Source organism: Panthera pardus, unplaced genomic scaffold (assembly GCF_024362965.1).
Source record: "Panthera pardus isolate Hobbes unplaced genomic scaffold, ASM2436296v1 HiC_scaffold_13, whole genome shotgun sequence".
Lineage (NCBI taxonomy): Eukaryota > Metazoa > Chordata > Mammalia > Carnivora > Felidae > Panthera > Panthera pardus.
Genome location: NW_026526688.1, coordinates 126,285,506 through 126,313,290, shown reverse-complemented (window position 1 = coordinate 126,313,290; position 27,785 = coordinate 126,285,506). Strand labels below are relative to the sequence as shown.

At 37.2% G+C, this 27,785-nt stretch overlaps 1 protein-coding gene across 14 annotated transcripts in view; it reads left to right on the top strand.

The window, feature by feature from the left end:
* Positions 1–22,312, top strand: part of PDLIM5 (PDZ and LIM domain 5) — a 221,788-nt gene extending 199,476 nt beyond the window's left edge. For all 14 annotated transcript variants that reach the window (XM_019464010.2, XM_019463992.2, XM_019464027.2 and 11 more), the window contains 4 exons: positions 11,289–11,469; positions 13,934–14,054; positions 17,441–17,556; positions 19,065–22,312. In XM_019464010.2, the coding sequence (XP_019319555.1) occupies positions 11,289–11,469; positions 13,934–14,054; positions 17,441–17,556; positions 19,065–19,154 (508 nt within the window). In that variant the 3' untranslated portion in view covers positions 19,155–22,312. The remainder of the gene's footprint in view (positions 1–11,288; positions 11,470–13,933; positions 14,055–17,440; positions 17,557–19,064) is intronic.
* Positions 22,313–27,785: the final 5,473 nt, after the last annotated feature.

The window sequence follows — 27,785 nt, the reverse complement described above, 5'->3', positions numbered from 1 at the left end:
AATTCCCGCATTTTCAAAAAGTATTTAAATAAAAGCAAACTAAGGCAAATTTTGTTTTATTTTAATTTCTTTAGCAAAGTTGATGGCCTCAGAAAACTTAATTATTGAATGTTAGCATTGAGCCTGTTATCTCTTATAGAACATATTTATCCAAAATCTCCATAAAATATTTTATTTGGATGTAATTTAATGCCTGACATTTTTTTGGTTTGTTTGAACCTTGAAAAGAGTTATGAATGTTGCACCTAAATAGACATTACTTTAATTAGTTAGTGGCCTTTTATAGATGGATAAGAAATTCTTTTGATGCTTTGATTAAGTTTGTTATGGAACGTGGGCACCTGGGTGGCTGTCAGTTGAGTGTCTGACTTCAGCTCAGGTCATGATCTTGCGGTTCGTGAGTTTGAGCCCCGCATCGGGCTCTGTGCTGACATCGCAGAGCCTGGAGCCTGCTTCCGATTCTGTGTCTCCCTCTCTCTCTGCCCCTCCCCGCTCGTGCTCTCGCGCACGCTCTCTCTGTCTCTCTCTCTCTCTCTCTCTCTCTCTCTCTCTCTGTGTCTCTCTCTCAAAAATAAATAAACATTAAATTAAAAAAGAGAAGTTTGCTATGGAACATTTCCAATCCATTTATGATAGAAGTACCATTTCTTTGATTCTTACACTTAAGACTTGATTGACAGTTGAGTGCTGGTATAATAGGGAAGCAGAAAATCAGGTTAATGTAGCCAAAACCACATTTTATTTTTCCTAATAGGATAGGTTTATGAAAAGTCTAGCTTATTTCTTTACTGATCTACCCAGTGGCATTAAAATCTGTTCACCGCTTGTATTACATACAGGGAGTTAACTGAACCATTCACTTTAAGCTTAGTATCTTTGTGAAAGAATACAGGATTTATAGGGCTTGAATTTCTTCCTGGCTGTGGAATGCTTAAAAGAAATAGCCACAGTGCTATTGTTCTGTGTTTGCCTGCGGCACAGCACCAGAACAATCACATTCTGGCAACCCATTGTTTATTCCAGTGAGAGAGAGGACTTTAACATTTGTTTCTTGCTCAGTGATTTTCAAACTTTCCTCATGCTGAGCCATCTCAGCTACCCCAGGGAGAGGTTTTTGCTTGTTTCACCAAGCATTTCAGTTTCTCAGCATTCCCTTATTAATAGATTTTATTTATTCTCCCTTTCTGTTAAAACTTCACTTGAAAATAAAAAAGTTTGGTGTAATATGTTAGCTCTTGAGTTTAAGGGAACAACCAAAGACATTAGGCCAAGATTTATGAGCAAGACATATAGACCAAGATTTCAAATTTATTGTAGTGGAAGGTTTGAAAAAACACAAATGTTCAGCATCTAATATTATGGTGCCATTAAGATCCTCTTTTTGGATAATAATAATAATTGTTTAATGTGTTCTTGGCATATGTCAAATGTTGTGCTAAGAATTTTACCTGAATTCTCATTCTTTATAACTTGCGAGACAATTAGTAAAATTGCCTCAGTTCATAGATGAGAAAACCTAGACACAGAGAAGATACATATTTGCCTGAAGTCACACAGATAGTAAGTAAATGGTAGAATCTGAATTTGAGCCCGGATCTAACTTTAAATTTTATTCATGTTTTAACTACTACTTAGGAAAATGTTTAGGTGCACCTGGGTGGCTCAGTTGGTTAGGCGTCCAGTTCTTGATTTTGGCACAGGTCATGATCTCATGGTTGTGGGATCAAAGCCCCGCATGGGGCTTCGTGTTGTGTGGAGCCTGCTTATGAGTCTCTCTCTCCCTGTCTCCTTGTCCCTGTCCTGCTCGTGCATGCACATGTGTTCTCTCAAAATAAATACATAAACATTAAAAAAATGCAGTAAAGAAAGGAAAATGTTTATAGTATCATATTAAGATTAAAACATAAATCTATTTTTGATTTTAAGTATGATGCTAATTTTGTGTAAAGAAAATATACATCAAGATATATTAATATATATAAATGTATAACTATTATGAATATATACATAGTCATCTTTGTTACTGTATTTAATCAGGAGAAAAACATCTTAAGCAGACCTGCAATAACTTGACTGCTTTTCTTCATAATGTGTTAGTATATGAGTGAGAAAGAAGGGAGTAAATAATAGATTGAATAATTAGAAGTTCCTACCTCCCCACCAAAATGACTTTGTACTATATACATGCATTCTTAGACTCCTATAGATGACCCAGGGTTCACTTTTCCGGTTTCTCATCTAATGTAGAAATGTAGTCATTCAATAAGCAACACTCATTAAATATTTTGTGTGCTACCCCATTTAGGCACCAGTGATACAGAAATCAAAGACATATTCCCTTCCCTTAAGGAAGTGACTATTACATACTGAATTGTGCTCCCCTAAATTCATATGTTGAAGCCCTAACCTCCAGTACCTCAGAATGTGCCTATATTTGAAGATAGGGTCTTTAAAGAGGTAAAATGAGGTCATTAGGGTGGGCCCTAATCCATTATGATTGGGGTTCTTGTAAGGAGATTTGGACATACATGGAAGGAAGACCATGTGAAGATGGCCATCCATAAGCCAAAGAGAGAGGCCTTAGAAGAGAGTAACCCAGCCAACATCTTGATTGTGTATCTAACATTAGTTAGATCTGGACTCAAATTTAGGTTTTACCATTTATTATCTATGTGACTTCCAACCTCCCAAATTGTGAAAAAATAAATTCCTGCTGTTTAAGTCACCCAATCTGTGGTACTGGGTTAAGGCAGCCCTAGCAAAATAATCCAGTTATACTTTAGTAAAAAATACAAACCAGCATATCAACAACCATATCAGTTGTTGGTAAGTTTAATAGAGATACATCCAGAATCCTACTTGTGCAAAAGAAGTGAGAATTCTCTAGTTTCAACAAACCAATTTCTTTTATTTGAAAGGAATGGCAAACAATAAGGCTCAATAGCCTACTTATAAAATCAGTAGTTTTATACAACAAATATCCACTGAAAACTTTCAAAGTGTTGGCTGTTGTTAGAGTGGTAATCATATTACAATGTATAAACATGCCAAACCAAAACACTGTACATCATAAACTTATACATTGTATGCAATTATATCTTAATTTTAAAAAATAAATAAGTTAAAAAGAAAACATGCGCTAGTTGCCATACTGGCACTATAGTATATAAAGATTAAGAGACACTTCCTGTTTTGATACATTTTATCATCTGATAGAGAAGCCAAAACCCTGGCACAGATAACCATAATGTAATAATGTAAGCATTAGGAGAGGTACATCGTACCCTTATAGTAATACAAGAAATATATATGTACTGCCCTAATATCCATAGTAAGGAGTTCTGAATCATAGTACTTAGGAAAATTGTGAGATATCCAAAAGGTTCTAAATTGTCACAGTTGTAAAATTGAAAATTAATCTTGCCTCATGAAAATATATTAATAATGGAAATCCATGTTGGCGATTTCATTATCTGTGTGATCCTTCTAATATTGAGGTCTGTCAATTCTCTGACATCTTATACTTCAGTGATTCCTCTAGTTAACTTCAGCCACCAGTTTTCAGTCATATCCTCTACCATTAACTACATTTCCTCCATAATCTCATTTCTAAGCACCTCATTCAAGAACAGCAGCCTATATTTCCACTCTCCCCCGTTACCTCAATTCTAGCAATCCTTTGACCACTCCCTGCCTCCCAGCAACTTCTGATCCATTGTTTCAAATACCTTCTCACTGTTCCCTTGGGTCCCAATATCCTCACTGCCCTTCTTACCCAGTCTGAATTCTTTAGGCACTCATTAGTCAGTATCCCTTGCATACATCCTCAGTTCCTTTGCCCATCTCTCACTTCATCATATTCACTTAACTGAAACCACTAGGCTGGAAAAACCAAGTCTTGGTTTACTCTTTGCCCACACTTGAAGGTGGATGTGGCTGGAAGGAAACCCATTCTAACCATACTAACCAGTGACACTTTAAATTCATGGCTATTAATCTCAGGTGTGGGTTTTTTTTTTTTTTTTTAATTTTTTAAAAATTTTATTTTAGAGAGCATGGGGCGGGGGGGGGAGAGAGAGAGAGAGAGAGAGAGAGAGAGAGAGAGAGAATGAGAGAATGAGAATGAATCTCAAGCAGGCTCCATGCTCAGAGTAGAGCTCCATGAGGGGCTTGATCCTGCCACCCTGGGATCATGACCTGAGCCAAAATCAAGAGTCGGATGCTCAACTGACTCAGCCATCTAGGTGTCACTCAGATATGTTCTTAATAGTGACAAAAATCTGCTGTATGTCTCTAGTATGTTTACTTTTCCATCTCCCAGAAAGCCAGTTTTATGTTTTCTTTTTTCTCCTTAGACCTGTAATAACTTATTTCCCATTTTCACTGTCAGCTGATGAGCTTAATTCCTCTTTCCCTCTTTTATATAGGAAAGGCAACAGAGATGTAGGACTATCTAGGAAAAAAAAAATAACAAAATGGTGCTCGTATTCCTAACTTACCAGAAATTACACATTAAATGTAAATAGACTAAGCACTCTAATTAAAAGAATTATAGAATAGATAAAATCATGGTCTGGTTACATGCTGCCTATAACAGACACGCTTCGCGCTAAAAGATACCACGAGATTGAAAATAAAAGTGTACAAGTGTACAAAAAGATACATCATGCAAACTTTATAACCAAAAGATGGCTGGAGTGACATTATATACTAATATTAAATAAAACAGCCATTAAGAAAAAAGGTGTTGAAAGAGAAAAGAAGGACATTTTATAATGATAAAAAATTAAATCCATCAAGAAGATACAACAATTATAAATATATATTCACCTAATAACAGAGCCCAAAAATACATGAAACAAAAACTGGCAGAATAGATGGGAGCAATATAGATAATTCAACAATAATAATTGGGAACTTCAGTACCCTAGTTTCAATAATGAGTATAACACTGCACAGAAAGTTGACAAGAAGCATTGGACAACACTGTGACTAAACTTAACAGACATCTATAGAACATCCTGTCTAATAACAGGAGAGTACAAATTCTGAAGCGCACATGGAACGTTCTCCAGGATAGACCACATGTGTTAAACCATAAAACAAGTTTCAATACATGTAAAAGGACTGATGGTCATACAAAGTATGTTGTCTGAGCAGAATGGAGTGAAATGAGAAATACCTAACCAACAATTTTGGGAAATTCACAAATATGTGGAAATTAACACACTCCTAAACAATCTCTGATGAACTCCATGTCAACCTATTAGGGAACTCACATGACATTGGCATAATCCTTTTCGCCAGGTAAAATAAACTAGTCACAGGAGTGATGTTCCATCATATTCGCAGGTTCCACCCACACTCTAGACCAGGGGATCACACAGGCCATGTACACCAGAAGACTGGTGTCTTGGGGGCCATGTTGGAATACTGCCTGCCATGCTCTCTCTCCCAGTTTTGCTCTTCTTAGTTAGTGGTAGCTCTGTTTGCTCAGTTGCTCAGATCTCACGTGATCTATCAGCACATCCTTTTAACTCTTAACTTTTAAATAGACCCAGAATCTGAACCTTTCTCACTGTTTGTACTACTACTACTACCCTGATCCAAGCCATGGTTCTCACCTGGGATAATGAAGTTGTTTTCCAACTAGTATCTTTCTGCTTTTGCCCTTGCCCTTTACCTGTCTGTTCTCAACACAGTAGCTAGAGTAATCCTGATAAAACATAAATCAGATCATGTCACTCTTTTGCTGGAAACCCCATAATGGTTGGTAGAAGCCAGAATCCTTACAGTGGCCTAAAGGCCCTACACAGTCACTCCCATCCCACCGCCACCTCATTATCTCTCTGTCCTTATTACTTGACAATTTCCCCCTTGTTTCCTCTACTGCAGGCACATTGGCCTTCTTGCTGTTTCTCAGACTCCCCAGGCCTCTTCATCAGGCCCGTGCACTTGGTGTTACCTTTGCCTGGATTCTCTTTCCCTGGATATTTGCATGGCTCACCTTTGCCTCCGTCAGATCTTTACTAAAACAGGTGTCCCTGGCCACCTGTTTAATCCCCCCCCCCCAATATATACAGTCTCCCTATCTTCCCTCCCTGCTTCATTGTCCTCCTCTTGTTAAAATCTAACTTTTTTTTTTTAACATTATTTGGTTTTTTGTCCCAATGCTAGAAAGTAAGTTCCGTGTGAGCAGGGCATTTCCTGGCTTTGTTTCCTGCCATATTTTCTGCTGTTCAGTTAATGACTGAACTTTTAAAAAGTATTTGGAGGAATGTATGATAACAGTTTCTCCAAGTTGAATTTATACCTCACTTGTCTTAATATATAGAATCACATTTTCCTGCTTCGTGGATTTTATAATAACCAATATAAATAATTGAGTATAATTGTCTCCAATAGACTTAAAGAATTATCAGTTAATATTACCTTTTTTAGAACTTGTCCTTTTTATTCACTGTTATGTTCAGGCTCATTTTACCTGTGCATATATTTTTGGGCAGTGAGTCATTTATGTCTTTAAAATGAAAAGCTACAGTTGGCCTCACAACCTTTTAAAAGCAGTATTTTAATGGGCTTACAAATTAAAGATGATACTCAGTAAAAATAGAAATATGTTATTTAATGCTCCAAATTGGAAAGTTTGGGCGCAGTTTACTGGAAATGCTGCACTTCTAATTTTAGGAAGGATTGTTACTATTGCTAATTGTGAGTATTGTAAGTATTGAAAGGGAGTGTGTTTCACTGTCATGTTCGAGTGTATTTCATTCTCTTTTACTCTCCCTGCACATGTCTTTGTATTTGTGAATGTGTGTGTGTGGTTTTTTCCAGTGATCTTTTCTGTTCCAGAAAACTCTTCCTATGGTTCCATTGTTCTTGGACTCCTTGCTCATGCCAAGCCCTTTCCAAAATTTGACCATATTAATAATATAAAATTGGTGTATACATTTTTATTATATCTAATTAAGTAGAGTATCAGATGCCATTTTTGTCTTTGAGCACAAGTTGTTTTTTCATGTGGCTTTGTTTTTACCTTTTGTTGACTAACTTCTTTTGATTTTCTTAGCTTTTTTTAATTTTTAACTTCTATTGATGCAGTAACTTTGGGTCAAATATAATTTCTAATCTCTAGTAGCCTTAGAATGCCAGCTTTACAGTTATCATCCACATGATCTTAGGAATGTTAGGTAGCTTCTGATATTTTCTTCATCTATTTATAGAGCTAATTTCTATCACTGAGAGTTATTGTTCACGTTAAGTTACAAAGGGAGGCAAGAAGGGAGCATTTGATTTTGAAGCTGAATCCCTGTTAGGTTATGCCTGTTGAAATTTGCAACCCCTTTCACCTTCTCACCGTGTAAGCTTTTCTTTTCCTGTTCCTTTTGACATCTTTCCCCACCTTTCCTTTCTCTCTCTCTCTCTCTCTCTCTCTCTCTCTCTCTCTCTCTCTCTTTTCTTTTTGGTATAAGTCTCACAGAAGATCAAGAGGCTAAAAAGTTTCATGAGCTAGGTTAACTCTTTGTCAGCCAGTCAGTGCTTTAACTCTTTCCTGTCTCTTCCTTTGTCAGTCAAGGAGTACTTGGGAAAGACAGTGGCGTGGAGGACTGGAAGAGAGGTAGCTGCATACTTAATTCCACTTTGCTGTTACCCAAGCCTGTCTGTCCAGGTCACAGATGGAAACCCAATCTACCTGGAACAAGAAGAACTTCTTCAGTGTTAATCCTGTGTTAATGAATTTGTTAAATTAGTCTCTGCCAACACAGAAAAGAGTACTTTGTTATATATAAGAGATTTTATTGTTTCATCTATACATAACTTCAAGGACATGATGGGAAAGGTGCTCTTCCAGCTGGGCCAGGGAATACCCGGTTGGGGCAGTACCACACTGAGCATGTTTAAGAAAGGAGCTCTGGCAGGAACAAAAGTTATATTCAGCTCAGTTTTTAAAGGTGCAGAGAGTGTTTCTTTACTGTTGTTAAGACATTTCACTATTTAGATTTGATAAGAAAGTAAGGAGGTATCTTAAACTTATTCTTTCAATCAATGATAGTTTTTTTTTTTTTTTTTTTTTTAATGTTTATTTTTGAGAAGAGAGAGAGAGAACAGGGAAGGGGCAGAGAGAGAGGGAGACACAGAATCCAAAGCAGGCACAGAGCCCGACGCAAGGCTCCAACTCACAAGCCATGAAATCATGACCTGAGCCAAAGTCGGACGTTCAGCTGACTGAGCCACCCAGGTGTCCCTCAACTGATGATAGTTTTAATTAATTTAATTAATTTATTTGTACTAGGCACTATTCTATAAACCTTTTAAAAACATTTTTAAGAATACATGAAATATAAGAAAATCTTCTAAATTATAAAAGGAAGCAAAAGAATAATGAAAATCATGAATGGGACCATTAAAAATGAAGACTGGTCAAAAATGTGCTCATTGAGACTTGGCAAAACCTATAATAATGACCTTACATACTTGCCTAGGGTTTGACTAAATTTGGCTTTAAGCCTTCTAGTGGTCAACAAAGAAAGTTAATTTTTAAATTTACTGTACGATGAGTAAAAACCCTATTGCTCAGAAGAAGCAAAACTGTTCTTACTACACAAACCTGAAGGACTTTCTCCAGAGAGTCCACATGGAAATGACCCTGTATGATCTCTAACAGATAACACTCTCAATAGCAACTTAGAGGAGGAGCAAGGGTGACTGTCACAAGGCTGTTTCCTAGGACAAGTGTCAGTGTAGACTGATGGTGTCAGGCTGAGCACCGGTCATTAAAGGAATCATTCTGTGGAATGGATCAGGTCCAATATGCCATGAATCGCAGAACGTCCTTCTCTGCTGGTCTGACTTGGTTTCAACACCTATTTTAGGAAATCTAAAAATGGAGTGTGTATTCCTCAATCAGTTGTTCTTTTCTCAGATGAATTTTGTTAAATATTTTCTGGCACTGACAGCCATGTTTGTGGAGAAAAGCTCTCAAGTGCATCCATACGGAATGTGGAGTTTGATTAGATTGACTTTTGCAAACTGGAAAGCTGAATACAGATACAGGCCTTCAGGGGCCATCCAGCCTATGGAGGAGCTGGAAGATGTGCCCTCATAAAAAAAATTCAGTCTAACAAATTCTTTGAAATCTGCCTTTAGTGTCCAAGCAAATGTTAGCACAGTTCTACCAGACTCTATGTTATGGTCACAGTAAATTGAACCTGGCAGCCTTTTCAAGGTTGTATAACCAGATACCCACTTGGTGGAAAAGCTCAGTGGACTCATGAAACTTTGTCTAGCTTTGAGCATTGTGACTCCTTGGATTATCTTTGAATATATACTGAGAAAATGAGAAGAAGGAGCTTGTTGAGTAGAACTGTTATTTATTATCCAATTAAAAATTGAGGGACAACCTACCCAAAGTAACATATTTGGTTACAGAATAAGTGATCTATAGCCCTTTCTTTCTCTGGCAGGAATTAGTTAACAAAGACACTCCTTGTTAGTGATAACAAAACTATGGTGCCCTAAAGCTTAAAAACATAATAAAGTATTTGTCTCAAATGCTCAGGAGAACTGCACGCACCAGCTGATACAAGTGGCATCATGTTATTAATAAAAAACAAGTTAACAAAAAATGAGGCTAGAAAATACCCTCTTATACCTCAAAGAACACATTTTTATCATTCATCGAGAACTTTTTTACGTTTTTGACTCTTGGAGGATTAGGTGCTGGTTCTGAGTAAACATCACTGTATTTGCAAAGAATTTCCCAGTGGGAAATAGTTACTGAATACTAAGGTTTATGTTATCATTAAAGGCTAAAAAATGCTTCGATTTTGTGATGCTCATTACTATGACTTTTCCTATAATCTGCCTAGAAGTCAGGTATCCGTGCTCACTGACAATTAACTGTGTGGTCACTCAGTGATGATAATTGATGGTAATGAGATGAAAAGCAGAACATTCAGTTGACTATACCAGTTTGCTACAAATCAGGAAATTCAGCTTCTGGCCTTCACTCAGTCAGTCATTTTATGATATTTGTCAATCTTTTGAACATTCTGTATCTCAGCTTCTCCATCTGTTAAACTGAGTTTGTAATAACTGCCCTGGTCTATCTCACAGGAATGTTGTATGGACAAATTGGATAAGTGTAAAAGTGCCTTGGAGGTAAAGCCACTCTGTGAATAAAAATTAGTGGGATAGAGCTACTGAAAAGTACGTTGCAGAGGCTAGAATGGTTCATCTCTGCAGGCTTCATGACTAGATAAGGGTTCATAATGGATTCCTGTCAAGGAAACCAAACCCGCCTTATCAGTTCATGACTATATAGTATTTAATGGAAAAAAATCTCTTTACAAACATTTGTTACCTTGAAACAAATGTGCATTAAAAATCAGTCATGTTTTAATTAAATAAAACCTTTCTAAGTAGCTTCAAAACAGTCTCTAATATCCAGTTGACAGTTTCCATAGTCTATTTGGAGGGGTCATAAACATTTGATATGTTTATAATAGAGTTGAGAAATAAGTATATGAAACAATGTGTGGGGAAGAGAAATTGACTGCAGTGTTTTCTCAGGTAATAATTATTACTGTTTTTAAGACTCCTGACATTACCAAATTGAGATTTCTCTTTTGTCTATTTTATAGAAATGTCAACTTCTCATCTCTGTCTAAACCATGTATTTTTTTTCCTGGTTATTTCATTTTATGTCAGAGTTAACATCCTCATTCTCATTCATTATCATGATGCAGACAGACCCACTCATTGCAACTCAAAAAACATAACCACTGGGGCGCCTGGGTGGCTCAGCTGGTTGAGCGTCCGGCTTCAGCTCAGGTCATGATCTCACGGTCCGTGAGTTCGGGCCCCGAGTCGGGCTCTGTGCTGACAGCTCAGAGCCTGGAGCCTGCTTCAGATTCTGTGTCTCCCTCTCTCTCTGACCCTCCCCCATTCATGCTCTGTCTCTCTCTGTCTCAAGAATAAATAAACATTAAAAAAATAAAAAAATAAAAAACGACATAACCACCAAATCTGTTGAAGATGAAAAAAAGTGGGGGAAATGGCCTTTCTTGAAGGAATCCCTTAAGTGCTTTTTACTCCTCCCCTTTATTCTCTTCACATAAATGCGCAGAGAGTTCCTATGTAAATTTACTGCGCCTATGTTTTCAGCCCTTGAGAAGGATAATTGAGCAAGTATTTAATTGTTTGGACATTGCATAAAAGAGGTTCTGTCCAAGCTAACTTTAGAAACTTTTATTCCCAAGCCAACTCGATCTCTTTTCTTCTGGCAGGGGACCATTCCTAGTGGCACTGGGGAAATCTTGGCACCCAGAAGAGTTTAACTGTGCTCACTGCAAAAATACAATGGCCTACATTGGATTTGTGGAGGAAAAGGGATCCCTGTATTGTGAGCTGTGCTATGAGAAATTCTTCGCTCCTGAATGTGGTCGATGTCAAAGGAAGATCCTTGGAGTAAGTATCAGAAACCTGTTTATTCTGAATGAGCTTTAAAGCACAATAATTTTTTTGTTTTGAAACCCTTACATCAGTTTTCCTTTTTATTTTCTTCTTGCTTGATCCCCTCTCTGTTTTCATCACTGTTTATTATTGTAAAGCAAAACTAAATAGACCTCTGTAGAAGTATATCGGACTCGTGGGGTTAAGTTGTCTTTGGGTTTGTCTTACTGAGTGCTCGCTTGTCTGGGGAAAGTCTAGCCACTGTGGGGAAAAAAATAATTTACTGTGGGTGTGCTACCTCAACAGGACCCTGTTTGCTCAGGAATGAAGAGGTCGCACAGGACCACACACATCAGAGTTCTCAGAACTGACACCTTCACTGTTTTAAATTAAATTCCATAGCTTTTATAAGACCAGCATTTCCCCATTTGTCAGGGTTCAAGCACAGGGCACAGATCTCATGAAATATATAAGACATGAAGCTTATAAATGATATATTTTTCTTAAATGCATATAATGTTTAAAAATATAACCTATTTTATGAGAGTAGACATGTAATAGAAAAATAAGCTAACCACCTTTTTTTTTTTTTTTTCCCCTTTTCGAAAAGGAAGTAATGTAGGAGTCAGATACATAATGAATAATGATGAATGAATGAATTTCCTGCTCTGGAATACTCAGTTTGCAATTTGCAAAGAAAGGGTCAGTCATTTCCTGTGGGTGACCAGGAGTTGGAATTTTATTTTAGAAGTGGCCAAGGTGCCTGGTCCCATACGAAACTCCTAAAACTAATACAGAAGATGGAGATGGCATTGCTGAATTCTGCCATTCTCTCTATAAAAATGTAATAATGAAAGTTTAATTTGTGTCAGTTGAGAGAAAAGTTAGTATAAATTATTGAGTAGTTTTAATTTCATGTTACATCTTTAAGTGGGTCTAAAACTTTGAGGACACTTAAATTATAAATATTCTTCATGAAATATTTCTGTATTATTAATTTGTACAACATGTTGGGAACAAAAAAGTAGCAACATACGGGCTATACCTTCCCAAGTGACAAATAAGAAGTTGAATATATGTTAATACTGTATATAAATACAGTCTATGGAATTCTAGAATCATTAATAACACAAAGTCAGGTAACAGTCTTAGAACCAAATGAGGTTGTAGGAAATGGAAATCTTATCCTCATTGCCTTAGAGATGGGCCAGAACTTCACTACAGGGACAGATCCTCTGGGTTGTTTCAGTTGTTCAATTGCCTGTTCTAAGGGATAGGAATCAGTCTCAAGGATAGAAAGGGAAGTAAATGCTAAGAGCCATGAGAAATGATTTGGTTCAGTGTATATTTGTTGTACATTTTCATGGTGATCTTTTTGGATCTAAATTACTGCCATGTCTTCCCATTATCCATCACTAGGGAACTGTTGCATTTTCTGTGGCTAATAATTTACTCTGTATCATTGTATTTTGACAGTTTTTTATTATAAAAATATTTCACTCTAAATAATTAGAAAATACCAAAAAGATGTAAAGAAGAATATTAAAATGACCTATATATTTACCAGTCCCAGATAATTCCTGTTAAGCTTAGGATGTATTTTCTTCCAATTTGCTCTTTGTAATTCATTTACAAAATTGTAACCATACTTTATGTGTAGCATCCTCTTTTTTTGTGATAAAAGAGTAAATCCCATTTTATTAACTCATCTTCAAAAAATAATGTTTAATGGCTCCATCTCTGTCAATCCAAAGAAATGATTCCTTGCAAAACCAGCTTCTTAATAAGACTTCTTTTACTAATTAAACTCTGGCCCAAGTCTTTGATACTTGTTTTGTTTTGTTTTGTTTTGTTTTGTTTTGTTTTGTTTTGATACTTGGTATTTTTAACCATTGGGTCATTGTTGACTAGAATCCATACTTTGTGGTTCAAATTTTAGATGCTCATTTGAGTGTGTGCTTTGTGTAGTCACAGCTGATTTCCAGAACTGTAAACATGTGTTAAACTGATTGGATTACACTGATTATGTTATTACTCCCATAATACACCAAAGCATAGGTTTGTTTTAATTTTTGAACATTTTGCCCTTCCTCCATGACATTTCCTTTTCTTTTTTTTTCCCTCCATGACATTTTCAAGATAATACTATGAAACCTTTGTAATATTCCCTGACACCCTTTTGAGAGAAAGCAGAATGTATTACAGCAAGTACTCATGAAATGCTTACTTTATTCACTCCCTATATAATGTTTAAGTAACACAACAGTCGTTATTTAAATAAGTTTACTGAAAACTCACGTATTATATAGGGTATCAGTTTAGACCATTTGTGAGTGTGTCTTTAGAGGAAAAGCTGATGGTAACGACAAAGCGTGTGCCTACATTGGGTCAGTTTAAAAGGGCTGTGTTGGTACAACTAATAGAGCAAGCATCTGTGTATGATCATCTTTCTTTATATCCAATTGCCTTTCTGTAACAGGAGGTCATCAATGCTTTGAAACAAACTTGGCATGTTTCCTGTTTTGTGTGTGTGGCCTGTGGAAAACCCATTCGTAATAATGTTTTTCATTTGGAGGATGGTGAACCATACTGTGAGACTGGTAAGATCCTGAAGCCATTAGTTTCTTAAATTTTGAATAAACTTAACCCTTAATGTTACTACCAAGTTGAAAGGCAGTAGGGGACAAAGTGGATTTCCAAATTGTTTTGGGGGCATTTAATGTTACTCTAAATATACAGCAAAAAACTATGTAAAACTTTTATGTGATTTCGTCAAAACAGATATTCCCAGTTTCCTGAAGAGAAATGAGCATGTATGTATGCATTATCTAGTAGGAAAATATTTTACTTGAATCCCTAATAGTTTATGGATATGAATTCCACCACATTGTGTAGCTGAAAGCTACCTCTAATGGTGAATTTTGAGTGGTTACAAACATGAGAAGTATTCAGCTATTGAACATGATATTGATTTGCTGTTTAAGGCAACCGCCTTGAAAATAAATTCGAAGTCCTTTGTTACTCTTACTGAATGGAAAGGTAACCTTGGCTTGGATTGCTCCCTTAGTAAAATTATTTTTAATAAACTGGACTCTAAGGACCAATCTGCTACATTTGTCTTACTACGTGAGCTCTGAACACTTCCTTTTCTTTCCCAAAGGCTGTAAGTGAACTTTTATAACACTTATTTGTTATTATTCCTCTTAGATATTAGTACCACACATATGTTTCAAAAAACAAAATATTTTCCTTCATCATGCCTGCATTCATCACCGCTGCATTTCCACTTTAGAGTTGTTGATCTACCTTGAAATGCAAAGTGTGGTGCTGGAGGAAAGGAATGTTGTACACTATTGAGTTAAGGGAGCAGTCAGCTTCTAATTTGAGGCTGGTAGCATCACGTGACCTTTTATTGCTCACTCATTCCTTCCAGCTGAGTTAGGAGCAGCGCGGATCTATGCCAGACTATCCACCAGGAAACTCTATGGAGACACCAGTGACCTATCTCGTCGGGGGGCTATTTGGGGACAGGATGGCTACAAGCTGCTACCCTGACTCAATCAGAATATTTCACATTTTGTGATTTCACTTAATTCTTCTGAAGAAAGAGGTGTTTGTTTGTTTGTTTGTTTGTTTTAAAATTAAGTTTTGCAAGACATTTTGACTAACTGGCAGATAGTCCCTGTCCAGCTACGTACCTATACAGCTATCTAGCCTTAATATATTCATGTAGTCTAAGAAGGAAGATTTTTAAAACCCCAAAATTGCTTACAGAAAAGGAAAAATATTTTTGAAGATTTATTTAAATGTCACTTCTAGGGGCGCCTGGGTGGCTCAGTCGGTTAAGCGTCCGACTTCAGCTCAGGTCATGATCTCACGGTCTGTGAGTTCCAGCCCCACGTTGGGCTCTGTGCTGACAGCTCAGAACCTGGAGCCTGGTTCAGATTCTGTGTCTCCCTCTTCTCTGACCCTCCCCCGTTCATGCTGTGTCTCTCTCTGTCTCAAAAATAAATAAACATTAAAAAAAATTTTTTAAAAACAAAAAATAAATGTCACTTCTAATCAACATGATCTACTCTTGTATTTTTTTAACCTCCAACACTTGTTATTAGCTCAGCCTTTCCCATTTCAATAAATGCCCCACTGTCCACTATCCCAAAATCTAAGATTCTGTTCTTTCCCTTACTCTCCTCATATCCAGTGTAATTAGTAAATTCTAGCAGTACCCTCAGTGTATATAAATTCATTCTTTTCTCCACCTCAGTGGTCACAACTAAATCCAACTCACCCTTTGCCTGGATGTTCTGATCACCAACTAAGATGGTCTGTCTTCTTTCCCCAACCTTTAAATAGAAGTTATGATAATATTTGTTTCAGTGTGAATTAGATTATGCTTGATACCTTTGTTGGCTTCCACTTGAGTAAACATACATTCCTTACTAGACACGCTTTGCCACCCTTTTCTTCTACTACCTTACCCTCTGTCAGGCATATGTCATCACCCCTTTGCTTTTCTGAACATGCTGAGATTCTTCCTACCTCAGGGTCTTTGTAGTTGCAGTTTCTTCTAACCGATATGTTCTTCCACAGCTTTTCTGTGGTGAGTTCTCCTTTTTTTGTCATGCCTCAGCCCAACTGTTACCTCTTTAGAGAAGCCTTTCATAACCCACCTATTTAATGGAGTGTTACATCCCTTAACTATTCTGTATCACAGGATTCTTTTCTTCATGGTCCTTTTCACAATGTGAAATTATTATCACTTGTTTGAAAAATACAATAAACAACAACATCCTGCTCCCAGTGAAGATATAATCACCCTAAAGAGAGCAGCCACATCTGTCTTTTTCACCATTGTGCCACTCTTTAGTGCCTAGAACAGTGCCTGGCACATAGTAGGACTCAGTGGATAGGTGTGGAGCAAATGGTGCTAAGGAATACTGAAGATTGTTAAGGAAGGTAAATGAAGTTGGAAATGATAGTCTACTTTCCGCTCCAGCCCAGGTTGGAGTAAACACAAGTAGTGAGAATGGCTGCATAAAAGAAAATTGCCAGTAAGTTCTAATTTAGTAATAATAAAGAAACATCTTATCAAAACTGCTTTCTTTAGAAGGAAATCCTACTGGCATTTTATAACTACTCTGTGTCAAGTTAATGGTGTTCTCTGGCTAAGGATTTTTAGCACAAAGTCTTACAATTGAAAGGAAATTGCAGCAAAAGAATTAGTGGCTAATACTGTTAGGATACAGTCCAGCTAGAACCTCAGTCAAGGCTCTTATTCATGGAAGTTTCTTGTGACTTTTTTTCTTTCCTACCAAGTTAGATACTCTATGAAATGTGCTGGGATATCAGATATTTCTTCTTGATTTATGTTCTTTAGTCTTACTGTTGCTAGTTTTTGGAAGTTCTGTTGTCTTTTGTTAAAACAGTCATGTCTGTTGATAGCTTATCAGAGAACAGAGTTGTTCTTCATACGAAGTTGGACATTTAAGTAGCTGGAGATAAGTGAGAAGTATTACATAGAAAAACAGAATAGGGGCGCCTGGGTGGCTCAGTCGTTTAAGCGGCCGACTTCGGCTCAGGTCATGATCTCGCGGTCTGTGAGTTTGAGCCCCGCGTCGGGCTCTGTGCTGACAGCTCGGAGCCTGGAGCCCGTTTCGGATTCTGTGTCTCCCTCTCTCTGACCCTCCCCCATTCATGCTCTGTCTCTCTCTGTCTCAAAAATAAATACACATTAAAAAAATTAAAAAAAAAAAACAGAATAAAGGACGTTAAGTTATGTAAATAAATAGCATTTACCCCACAGGTAACCTGAACCACACTACACATGTGTCTCAAGCCAAAACATACCCTCTGAAAATTTTCCAGTTACTAGTAACTTCATCTTCTCATTTAATTCCAATTTTGTTGCTGCTTTCTAGGAATTCTTATTCTAAAGCTTTCTCATGTTTAAATTATGTCTCCCCACCCCCACCCCGCCCCAATACAGATTATTATGCCCTTTTTGGTACCATATGCCGTGGATGTGAATTTCCCATAGAGGCTGGCGACATGTTCCTGGAGGCCCTGGGCTTTACCTGGCATGACACCTGCTTTGTATGCTCAGTAAGTAAACTCTTATTTCCAAGTGAGAGGAGCAAGTATGGCCAGTTTTCACCTAAGCACTAAATGGAAATAGCAGGTTTTGTATCTTTCAGACCTTCACACCCAGAAGTATTTTTACAGTGATCTTCAAAGTTGTTCATTAAATTTTTTGGCATTATTTTGAATTACTTGGCACAGAATAAGATGCTTACCCCTTTAGAGAAGGTCCTATTTTTAATTTATGTTTATAAGGAGAAGCTGTATATTTCTTAAAACAGTAAGAGACCTTGACATTTTTTTAAAACTCTGTTTTATTGGAGTGTTCTTAGTAATTTTTGGAAACATGAGTACTTGAAATAGAAACAAACAATTCTAAAAAAAAATCTATTGTTGAATTAATCATGGAAGCAAACTATATGTTGATTTGCCTCCTTCCTTAGCAATAGTCCATGAATAATTTTTTTTTTCTTTTTGAGACTATAATAAACCTATAGTTTACCTATTGTATTTGATATTTTCACATTTTTGGTTTTATTTATTTATTTTTTTAAATTTATTTATGTTTTTTTAATATATGAAATTTATTGTCAAATTGGTTTCCATACAACACCCAGTGCTCATCCCAAAAGGTGCCCTCCTCATTTGGTTTTATTTTTAATGGCAGAGATAGATTGAGAGATTTACATTACCCTAAGACTTTTATTTTTAATTTAGAAAGTAAATATCCAATAGAGATATTCTGTTCAGATATTTGCTTTTTTTTTAATCGGATTTAATATATCTTATAATTCTCAATACCCGTTGTATGAAGGGAAAAAGTTATGTTAATAGGAATCAAAGGATTTCCCCAAACATGACCATTGACCTTGCTCACCTCCTCCATCTCTTAGACTTCAGGGTATCTATAAAATGTAACAACTGGTAGCAGATTTGCTTGCTCCTGTTCTCTGGTAGAGATGCTCATGACCATTACACTTACCAAAGGCAATAGGAAAGACAAGAAGACATAAATGTAGATAGTTAACAGACTGTATAATCATCCAGTAGCCAGATGTTGACCAGGGTTTTTACTATAAGGAACAAATAAATGAATTAAAAAGAATTCTCAGGCAGTCTACGTCTATGTGTCTGGGGCCTTCGGAATATCTGGCAAAGCAGTTGTATTTGTTTTTGTTTTGAATGCTCTGGGTCCCTACAACAGGAGGCATTGATTAGAATTTGGGAAGAGAACTTATATTTAATGTGACCTCTTTATGTCTTAATTTTTTCATCAGAGCCAAGTGCTTCACTTATCATAAAGAAAAATAGTGATCACTGATTTAAATAAATCAGAATGCATTCCAGAAAAAAGTCATTCTTCATTGCTTTTGAAAGATTGCATGAGATATCATAGTAATGGTTAAATATCAGAATGTCCAATACAACCAACTGAAGTGCTTTGTCTTATCCAGTGGGTGAAAAATCATTTCCCCTTCTTAGGCATATTTGATAAAATAACGATATTCTTTTAAATAATGCTTCTTTTTCAGGTATGTTGCGAAAGTTTGGAAGGTCAGACCTTTTTCTCCAAGAAGGACAAGCCACTTTGCAAGAAACATGCTCATTCTGTGAATTTTTGAAAGTCAACAGCTCAGGGGAGGAGAAGAAATTTGAAGAGAAAGAGAAGAATTAGAATTACCGATTAGTTTTTAGATTTAATATTTGTAGGAGTTTTGAAAAATAATAGTGACCCTGAAGGGATAAATTCCAGCTTTAAAAACCAAGTCTATGAGGAAATATTTGGCTTCGTAAAGTAGAGAGACAGTTTGGCATTTATGATTACTTTTTCCTCTATTTTCTGCCCATAAAATAACTTTTATAAAAGCCAATTTCCTGGTTGACTATTAAATTCATCATAGAATAAATTAGTGAAGAATTAAACTTTAGAATAAAACCCTCTAACATTTAGGCTGAGGTAATTATACTTTCTTTCCTTGTTAGGTAGTTCTGAGTAAATCCGTAAAAGGCAATGAAAATTGCCTTGCATCGTTAGTAGGTAAAATGTATTTTTTCAAAAATAGTGCTTATCTTTAAAAGAGGAAATAGTTTAAACAGAATTTTATCAGTAGTAGGTATCAGTTTTTTAAAAAACCGTATGTACTTTTTTGTCTTCTAGCTGATCATTCCAGTGGGGAAGACCATTGAGATTTTTTATCAAAATGTGTCCTGCCAATAGGAGGTGTGATATTTCTCTCATCTACCCCCCTCCAAAAAGCCACCATGTAGTTTATAAATGTCAATTTTTTTGCCTTTTATTAAAATATGGCCGTTTCTATTTACGTATTCACTGTTTTATCACCTGTATTAGTCAAACTCCATTTTCCCCCCTTCCCTCATGCTGAGGTTAAGAGAGTAAGTAGAAAAGAGTGTGGTTAAGAATTATGGTAAATCAGAGGATTGTATCCAAAATTTTTAAAAATCCCCCCCTTTTGGACAGTAAGTCCATTAGGTAAGATTCAGATTTGTACTACTGACTGATAAAGGTTCGAGAACTCTCTTCGCAGAATAATTTTTTTCTTTGATTCTGCATTAGAAAAGTAAAAGATTGGCTTGGGGATGTGATAAAATCTAGGATTTTTGTTTGTTTGTTTGTTTTCTTTCAGTAGCTCTCTCAATAATAAATGAATCACTTCCAAACGTGATCATGAAGTTTGGAAAACGTTTACTCCCAGAGGTTGGTAGTATAGGAGGGAAACATGATCAGTCGCCCAGACTGGCTCGTTATTTGTTTTCTGTATTTGGAGGGGGAAATTATGTAGATAACACATGAAGACAGAGCAACCATTGTGGTGAAATTGTGAATCGTATTGATATTTGCCCAGTGAGAAAACAGATTATGACATTGAATAGTTTTTCCCTTTGTTTCTAGAATGGATGCAAGCCCATGATCCCACTAAGGTATAATATCAATTTGTCTGGGGCAAGGCGCTTTTAAAGTTGAGACAGAACCCCAAGCCCTCCCTGCCCCATAACTCACTAACAACTTCACTTCCATTGTGTGTGTGTGTTTGTTATAGAGGGAGGTTTTAGGCTCTAATATTTGTTTAACCTCCCTAAGAACTTTGCAAGGCATCTGTCCTGAAAGCTGTTAATTTATGGCCTAGCAGATTTATATTATATACAGATAATAATTAACTGGGAATAAAAGAATGAACAGGGTGACATGAAGTGGCTTCACCAGTAGCAACCCCCAACTACCTCCTCGCCCTGCATCTGTAGGGAGGCAGGAAGTTTTATTTTCGAAACAGAGTGCTGGGACTGAATTGTGCGTTATTTCTCATTGCTGCTGAAACCACCTGTAGAGTTCGTGCTGGCTAATGTGCGTGGTCACATATCTTAATGTCAGTCTCTTTCTTTACGTGATATAAATTGGTGGTTTTGTTTTGATGTAGTAGAGATTTTTTTTTTTTTTTGGTTGTTTAGTTTTGCCTTTATAGATTCTGTGCCAAGATAGTATTTGAAAAGTCAGTGGCATTTAGGTATTTCCTTTAAAGAATTTTATTTGACCTGGATTTCTTATTAAGTTACCTTACACTAAGGATCTCATTTTTATTCGATTTTTCTTCATACACACTATTCATGGAGCGTAATTTTGCATTCCTCTAAATTTTGTCCCTAAAAGGATAACATTACTTCTTCCTAATTTATCATTTAGTGTTTGTGCTTTGTCCTCTTTTGTGGCAAAGCTTTATATCTGTTCCTAAAACAGTTAATCCTGTGAAATAAATATTGATTATAACCCAGAAGAATCTCTGTATTTTCCAGTGGGGAATGCCATATTTAATATACCAGCATTAATCTTTTAATAACTGGCAGAGCACTTTATTCTTCTGGCGAGCTCCCTGAATATTTATTTTTCTGATTATAAATATTCCAGATCAGTAGCATTTTTTTTTAATTATTACCTCTTTACTGTAGAGCATTTACTTGTAGTCTTTCTTGATGTATATTTTGGAATGCTGTACTTAGTATAATACAGATTAAAATTACAGTATATGACTCTAAAGCATCCCCCACTTGTATTTCCCAAATTCGAAAATGCTAGTGACAGGTTCCAATTTATAACATTTTGTAGACTTCCAAGGGCTGAATGTTGCCCACTGGAGTGGCGGCCGAGAGAGGATCCCCACTGTTTATGTTCATAGCAGCATACTATTTCTTACGGATTCGGGCTCCATTTACAGCCGAACACTACAGCCTCGTCATTTGGTCACAGTGTTAAGACCGATAAGAGTTGCAGTCTTCCAACTGTCAGTTGAAACCTTACGGTTAAAAGTCATCTACAACAAAAATGTTTTCATGGTGCCATTTTCACAGGGTAGTGTACTAGGACCACTTTCATAGAAAATAATTCCTTCCTCTCCCTTGTTCAAGTAGGAATCTAGTGTTGTATTAACATTTTTGTAATGTTTAGAGTTTTTCAATCATCCCTGTCGAAAGGAGAGGCCTTTCAGACATAAGAGAGGGGGAAACACTGAATAATTTTACACGGATCTAACGTGGCATCACTGTCATCCCTAATCCTCTGTATGTTTTAAGATACTGGCTTTGGATTTTCAAAATATCATTTGCCTTTCTGTTAATCTGTATTTTCTGTTGCTTTACATTTTTCGGTTTGTATATGTCTGTACTGTTTTGCTTTTGGCTATATTTTCGAATAAACACCACATGAGAAATATAATCAGCATAGTTACACCTTAATGTGCACATAATAAATAAATGGCCGCAGTGATGTAAACAGGCTCTCCTGGTTTTTCTTTTTGTGGGTGGCACGTGGGTCCCATCAAAGTGATCATGGGGATAACAGGGTTTGCAGGATTGGAAGAGAAATGACAATTCCCAGGAGAATCCCTCTTTTATGACATTTGCCTATCAAAATGTCCCAGAAACAAAACATTTGAAAAGTGTCACATTTATTCTGCCTCGATCCATGTTTATGCTGTGCATGTAGCAAGTACACATAGCATGGTTGTAAATTAACAAATAAGTTCCATTGTTTTAAAAAAATACTCATTGCTGAAACCGTTTATTGGAATAACCTGTCCTATCAAGCACTATTTGTATCACATATCCTATTTAAACAATGTAAGTCGTCATCTACATTTTCACGCTTTAATCAACCGGTACGTTCAGGGTTAACTCATCCCAATCTCATTAGTTAACTTTTCTATAACTAGATAGGCTCATCTATTCCTCATTTGTTTATTGATTTGAGTCAGATTTTTTTTTCCAAGTGTATAAAGTTAAGAGGAATGTTTCTGTTGCAGGCTGTATATTGGAAATAAAAGGCAAATTCAAGTCTATTTGCTCACAGTATATTAAACTCCAGAAGCCAAACTTATAAGGGCATCAAGTCTGCATTTGACATTTTAATAGCTGCTGTTTGGTTTCTATCAATCACGTCATTGCACATTAAAATGCACCAACAAAATAAGAGATCTGTCATTCCTTCGTTAAGAAACAGTAATCCAGTACAAGATTTATAGGCTTAAGACTCAACAGTGTGTGTTCACAATAAATCCCCATTCAGTGCTCAAACCAGAAACAAGCCTCCCTGTCGTTCGGTGTTTTCTGTTCAAAATGTCCCCAATATAAGATTATCAAAGGTTTTCTTCCAGAACTACGTATAAAATCCTTTTTGCCAGCAAAAGCTTAATTTAGGTTGGCGGCTTCCCTTTTTGAGTATTCTCAGACAAGATCTTGGTTCTATCAGAAACACATAGGTACTGATGTATTATTAGCGGGCCTGGTGTTAATTAGGGAGAATTACCAGAAATAGTTTGCTTCGTGGGAATTTATTACAGAATCACACTTGACTGATGGCAGAATAGGAGTTGCTGAGAGAGAGCAGCTCCCACTCGTAACCACTAATTAATAGGGTGCCAAAATTCCGCAGAGGGGGTCTCATCCCAAGGGTGGGAGCCTCCCGGGGAAAACGGTTCCTTTGCAGTATTTAAAATTTAAAAGAGGAAAGGGGCTAGGACACATGGCTACCCAACAGAAATCTCAGACTGATACGGTTTTGTGTCGTACTTATGAATGAGAGCATTTAACTCAGGAAGCGCCAAGCCCGAAAGTTTGTCAAAGACTCCCTTCCCCTCCAAAAGTCAGAAGTAGCCTGTGTGTTTCTTCTCCTAAGGAGATATGCAAAGGTATTTTTAGTGTGGCAAGCATCTGATTACTCAACTGTTTGCTTTACGAGGAAAATCTGGAACAAACCATTTGTCTACGGTATTATATTACTGAACATTTACTCTTTATTCCATGATTTAGAGGCTGAGTAGGTGGCAAGATTACATCAATGATTAATAAGAAAGGTGTGGCTTCCACACCTTGAACCCAGAGTTGAGGAGAAACAAGGTGTGTTTAGTGATCGGCACTAAGGGCAGAGCACTGGGGGAGCCCTGGTAAATGAAAGTTGGCCAAGAAGGCCATTCTTTTCCCTGTGCTTGTAACTGCGTGTAATCACATACAATAAAGCTTGGAGCCATTGCTTAGTGTAGAAGAATAAAGCATTTCCATGTCAGAAAACCTGATCACTGACCTCAGGGAGAAAAATAAAACAATTTGTAATTCACAGAGAGTAGAGTTTTCAATTTCTCTTCAGGCAGTATAGTTCCCAGGGAAAATGACTTCTGTGCCGGGTCCGTGGATTGATTGACATGGTCTCTAATGCATCTGTGTTTCAAAGGAAAAAGTTTCTGGTTAATAATTGGGTTTCAAATTAGTTTTTCATGTTCTAATTGTCACATTCGCTTTCTAGTTCAAATATACTTAGGTTTATTTTTTCTCCCCCCGCCCTCTTCTTTTTCTCTGCTTGTACAGCACACATAGCTGGTGCCATTCTAAGCACTTGCTAAAAAATACCATTGTTTGTTTAAAGAATTTTAATAGACTATAATATCTTCAGAGCTGTCTTTTGATTACACCCCCCCACCCCCACCCCGGTGTATCACTGATAAGCCAAACTTCCCTTGGTAAATAGGAAAGTAGTAACTTGAACTCCGGTGACCCATCATACCAATATTAATTTTTGTGTAAATAGAAGTCTTTGCTTAGGTGACCATTATTGATGTCATCTGATCCCAGAAGTTGTCTCTTATTCCTGTCTACTTGAGAATCCTTACAATCTCAAGCCTCCTTAGTTGAATGAAGTGGAGAGCAGACAAACCCATGGAGCTTTCCAAGTATGAACTTAGAAATATAAGTTAAAGTAATTCTAGCTTTATCAACTGAAACCTATCATTTATTCTGCCCTGTTATTACACTCCTGCTTAATAGTTCTCTGGTACCATAATAAATGCTTTAGATAAAAATGAGCTCCACAAACAAGTTGAGAGGCACCAAAGTGAACCCAGGACTTCTGCCCCAAGGAAAGATATAAATCAATGATGTGACTCTATGAGTTTGCTTGTGCCTCAATATCCAAGGAGGTTCTGGATGATCTTTAACAATATCAACAAAGTATACATTGTGGAGAGTATAAGTTCGTGCTTGAGGGGAAAGTGTGTTGATTACGCCTGGTGGATCAGACTGGGTCCAATCAGAAGACTGAAATCACACCTAACTTAGCAGGAGAGAGAACTCCAAGGGTATCCCAACATAGAGAGGACCCGAGGAAGAACAGATTTCCAATGAGCACCCTTCCCCATGGCTGGACATCAGATTTTGTTGAAGAAAGTGTGGTCGCAGGCCACTGAATGGCAGATAAATTCTCTGGTTGCTGAAGCCAACCAACGCTGTTCCTAGGTTGCCAGGAGCAAGAAAAAAATCCTCCAGAATGCAGGAAAGCCAAGGTTAGCTTTCCACGGTTTAGTGCGTGGGTGTGCGCAGAGAGCTGAGGGCTGCGGTGGTCTAGAATACACAGTACCCAAATCAAGAGGGTGGCAGCAAGGTGGTCGCTGGGCCTGGGCCAGGGATGTGAAGTCACCGAAAGACTGTGCATTCTGGAAGCACAGCCGGGGCAGAGCTCCAGCAGATGTCCCCACACACACGCACCGTGGATGAAGCATGCAGCTGGAGCAAGGAAAAGCAACACGCAGCACTTGGAACCAGAGAGACAAGCTCCTGGCTTCTGCAATATTCCTGTAGTTTCCTTGGCTGACAGTTGACAAAGCTTAACACTGCTCGCCGTGAAGGAACAATGCTTAGAGAGTCCAGTTCACTGTCATAGAACGGGATCTGAAAGCTGAATTTGGAACTGAAAACAAATTGATAATAGGCACATCTGGGTACAAATTAAAACTTTATGTTCTTCACTAAACCCAAACCTCCATTATCCAGAACCTGAATTGTATATTCTTGCTGAACTGGAAACCTAAACAACAAACTTCTCATCCCTTATTGTCAAAAATCTTACGAGAATTAAATACGCAAAGTAAATATAATGTAGCATTGATTGTGTTTTTCAAAGCCTACCCCTAAACATCCAATGTAATGGACGCTCTGAATATTTAAGAGATTTGTTGGATGTATACTAAGATATAACCAAGGGATTTTTTTTTTTGTTTCCTACAGTTAAAAGTGACTAAAACATTCTTTTTAAAAAATGTTTATTTTATTGTTAACACAGACTGAAAGAGCTGAGTGGGAGAGAGAGAGAGAGAGAGAAGAAAGAGAGAGAGAGAGAGAGAGAGAGAGAGAGAGAATCCAAAGCAGGCTCCATGCTGTCAGCACAGAACCTGGTGCACGGCTTGATCTCACAAACAGTAAGATCAGGACCTGAGCTGAAACCAAGAGTCAGATGCTTAACCAACCGAACCATATAATTTTTGTACTTTGTACCTGTTATACTGGGTTACGCTAATTCACTCCAAGATTCTAATAACTGGAGAAACTGAGAGTCAAGTCTTTTTAACCCAAGTACTAGAGAAGGGAAAATGAACACTCAGAGAAATAATTCTCTAAAAATAAGCAGTTACTAAGTGACAAATCTCACACTTTAGACTTTCGACTAGGTTAGAGAGAACATTTACTATTTCATCCACATTGTCTTAGAGTCCCTCTTATCAATAAGGGCAATTCTCATATATACAGTTGGTAAAAGGTGGGTTTAAGTGTTACTTAACTTAGATAGAATATGTAAAACTTCAAAGCCACATCAGTCTGACTTGTACACTTGCCCGCCACACAGATGCCAATATTTGGGAGGTTTGCGATTGGACCATCTGCTTTTCAAAGGTATTTGGGCTATGGCAGCCCTCTCTGCAATGGGCCTTTTGCTGTTCTTTGTGCTTTGGCTACGTTTCCAAGAAGCACAAGAATAATGAGAGTGGGTCTGAGGTGTAGGTAACACCCAACGTGGTACCAAACAAATGAGAAGGCCGTCGGGAATGCAGTTCAGATGGCTTCGACACACAAAGGTCGACAATACCTATTTATAAGATGTTGGAAAGCGAGTCAGGATGGCCGGCACCCAGTTCTCTGTGTGACAAAGTTAGTTCCAGGCTGTGAGTGTGGAGCGTGAAGAGTGGAAAAGGTGAGACCTTGGTGAGAAACTGTACATATGTCCAATTATGCTGACAAGGTTGCCTAAGATTCTTTTTTTTTTTTTTTTTTTTTGGCTCAATTGAAATAAAATCTCTCTGCTCTTTGGTAATGGCAGGCACCACTGCTAAGTCCACTAAAGCATAGCTGAAAAATCCAACTGCCCTCACATCTGTTTTGCATGACCTTTCAATCATCAGCAAATACTTGTGCCACTAGGAGTGGAAGTCTGGGTAGGATATGGCTCTGTGACTTTCTAGGCTATCACTATGGAAAACATATTGAAACAAAATTCACGCATGCCATGCGCCGTGCCCAGAAATTATAGACTTGTCTGGGTGGTGTTAAGGTTTTGACCTATCAAGAGTGCTCACACCTGCTTCTTACATTCAAGTTGTTAATCCTTTGTTCAGAAAATGAGACATATTATGAAATATGTGAATGGACTTTTATGGTTTAAGACTTAAGCGTTTAGGCTCTTAAACTGGTTCAAACTAAAATAACGTTGATGAAATAGCGTCTTTTAGACTTGTAACGATTACATTTATTACACAGCAGAAACCTGTGTGACTTAACTTTCAGATTCTTTGGGAAGTATAACTTGGTTACAGGGCTCGCTTGAGTTCCAGGTTGCAACAAAGTGTTCTGAAAGCAAAAGAGAGGGGGGGAAAGTTACTAAAGCATCTTGAAAGGATTGTAATAAAATTCACTCTCATACAAATTAC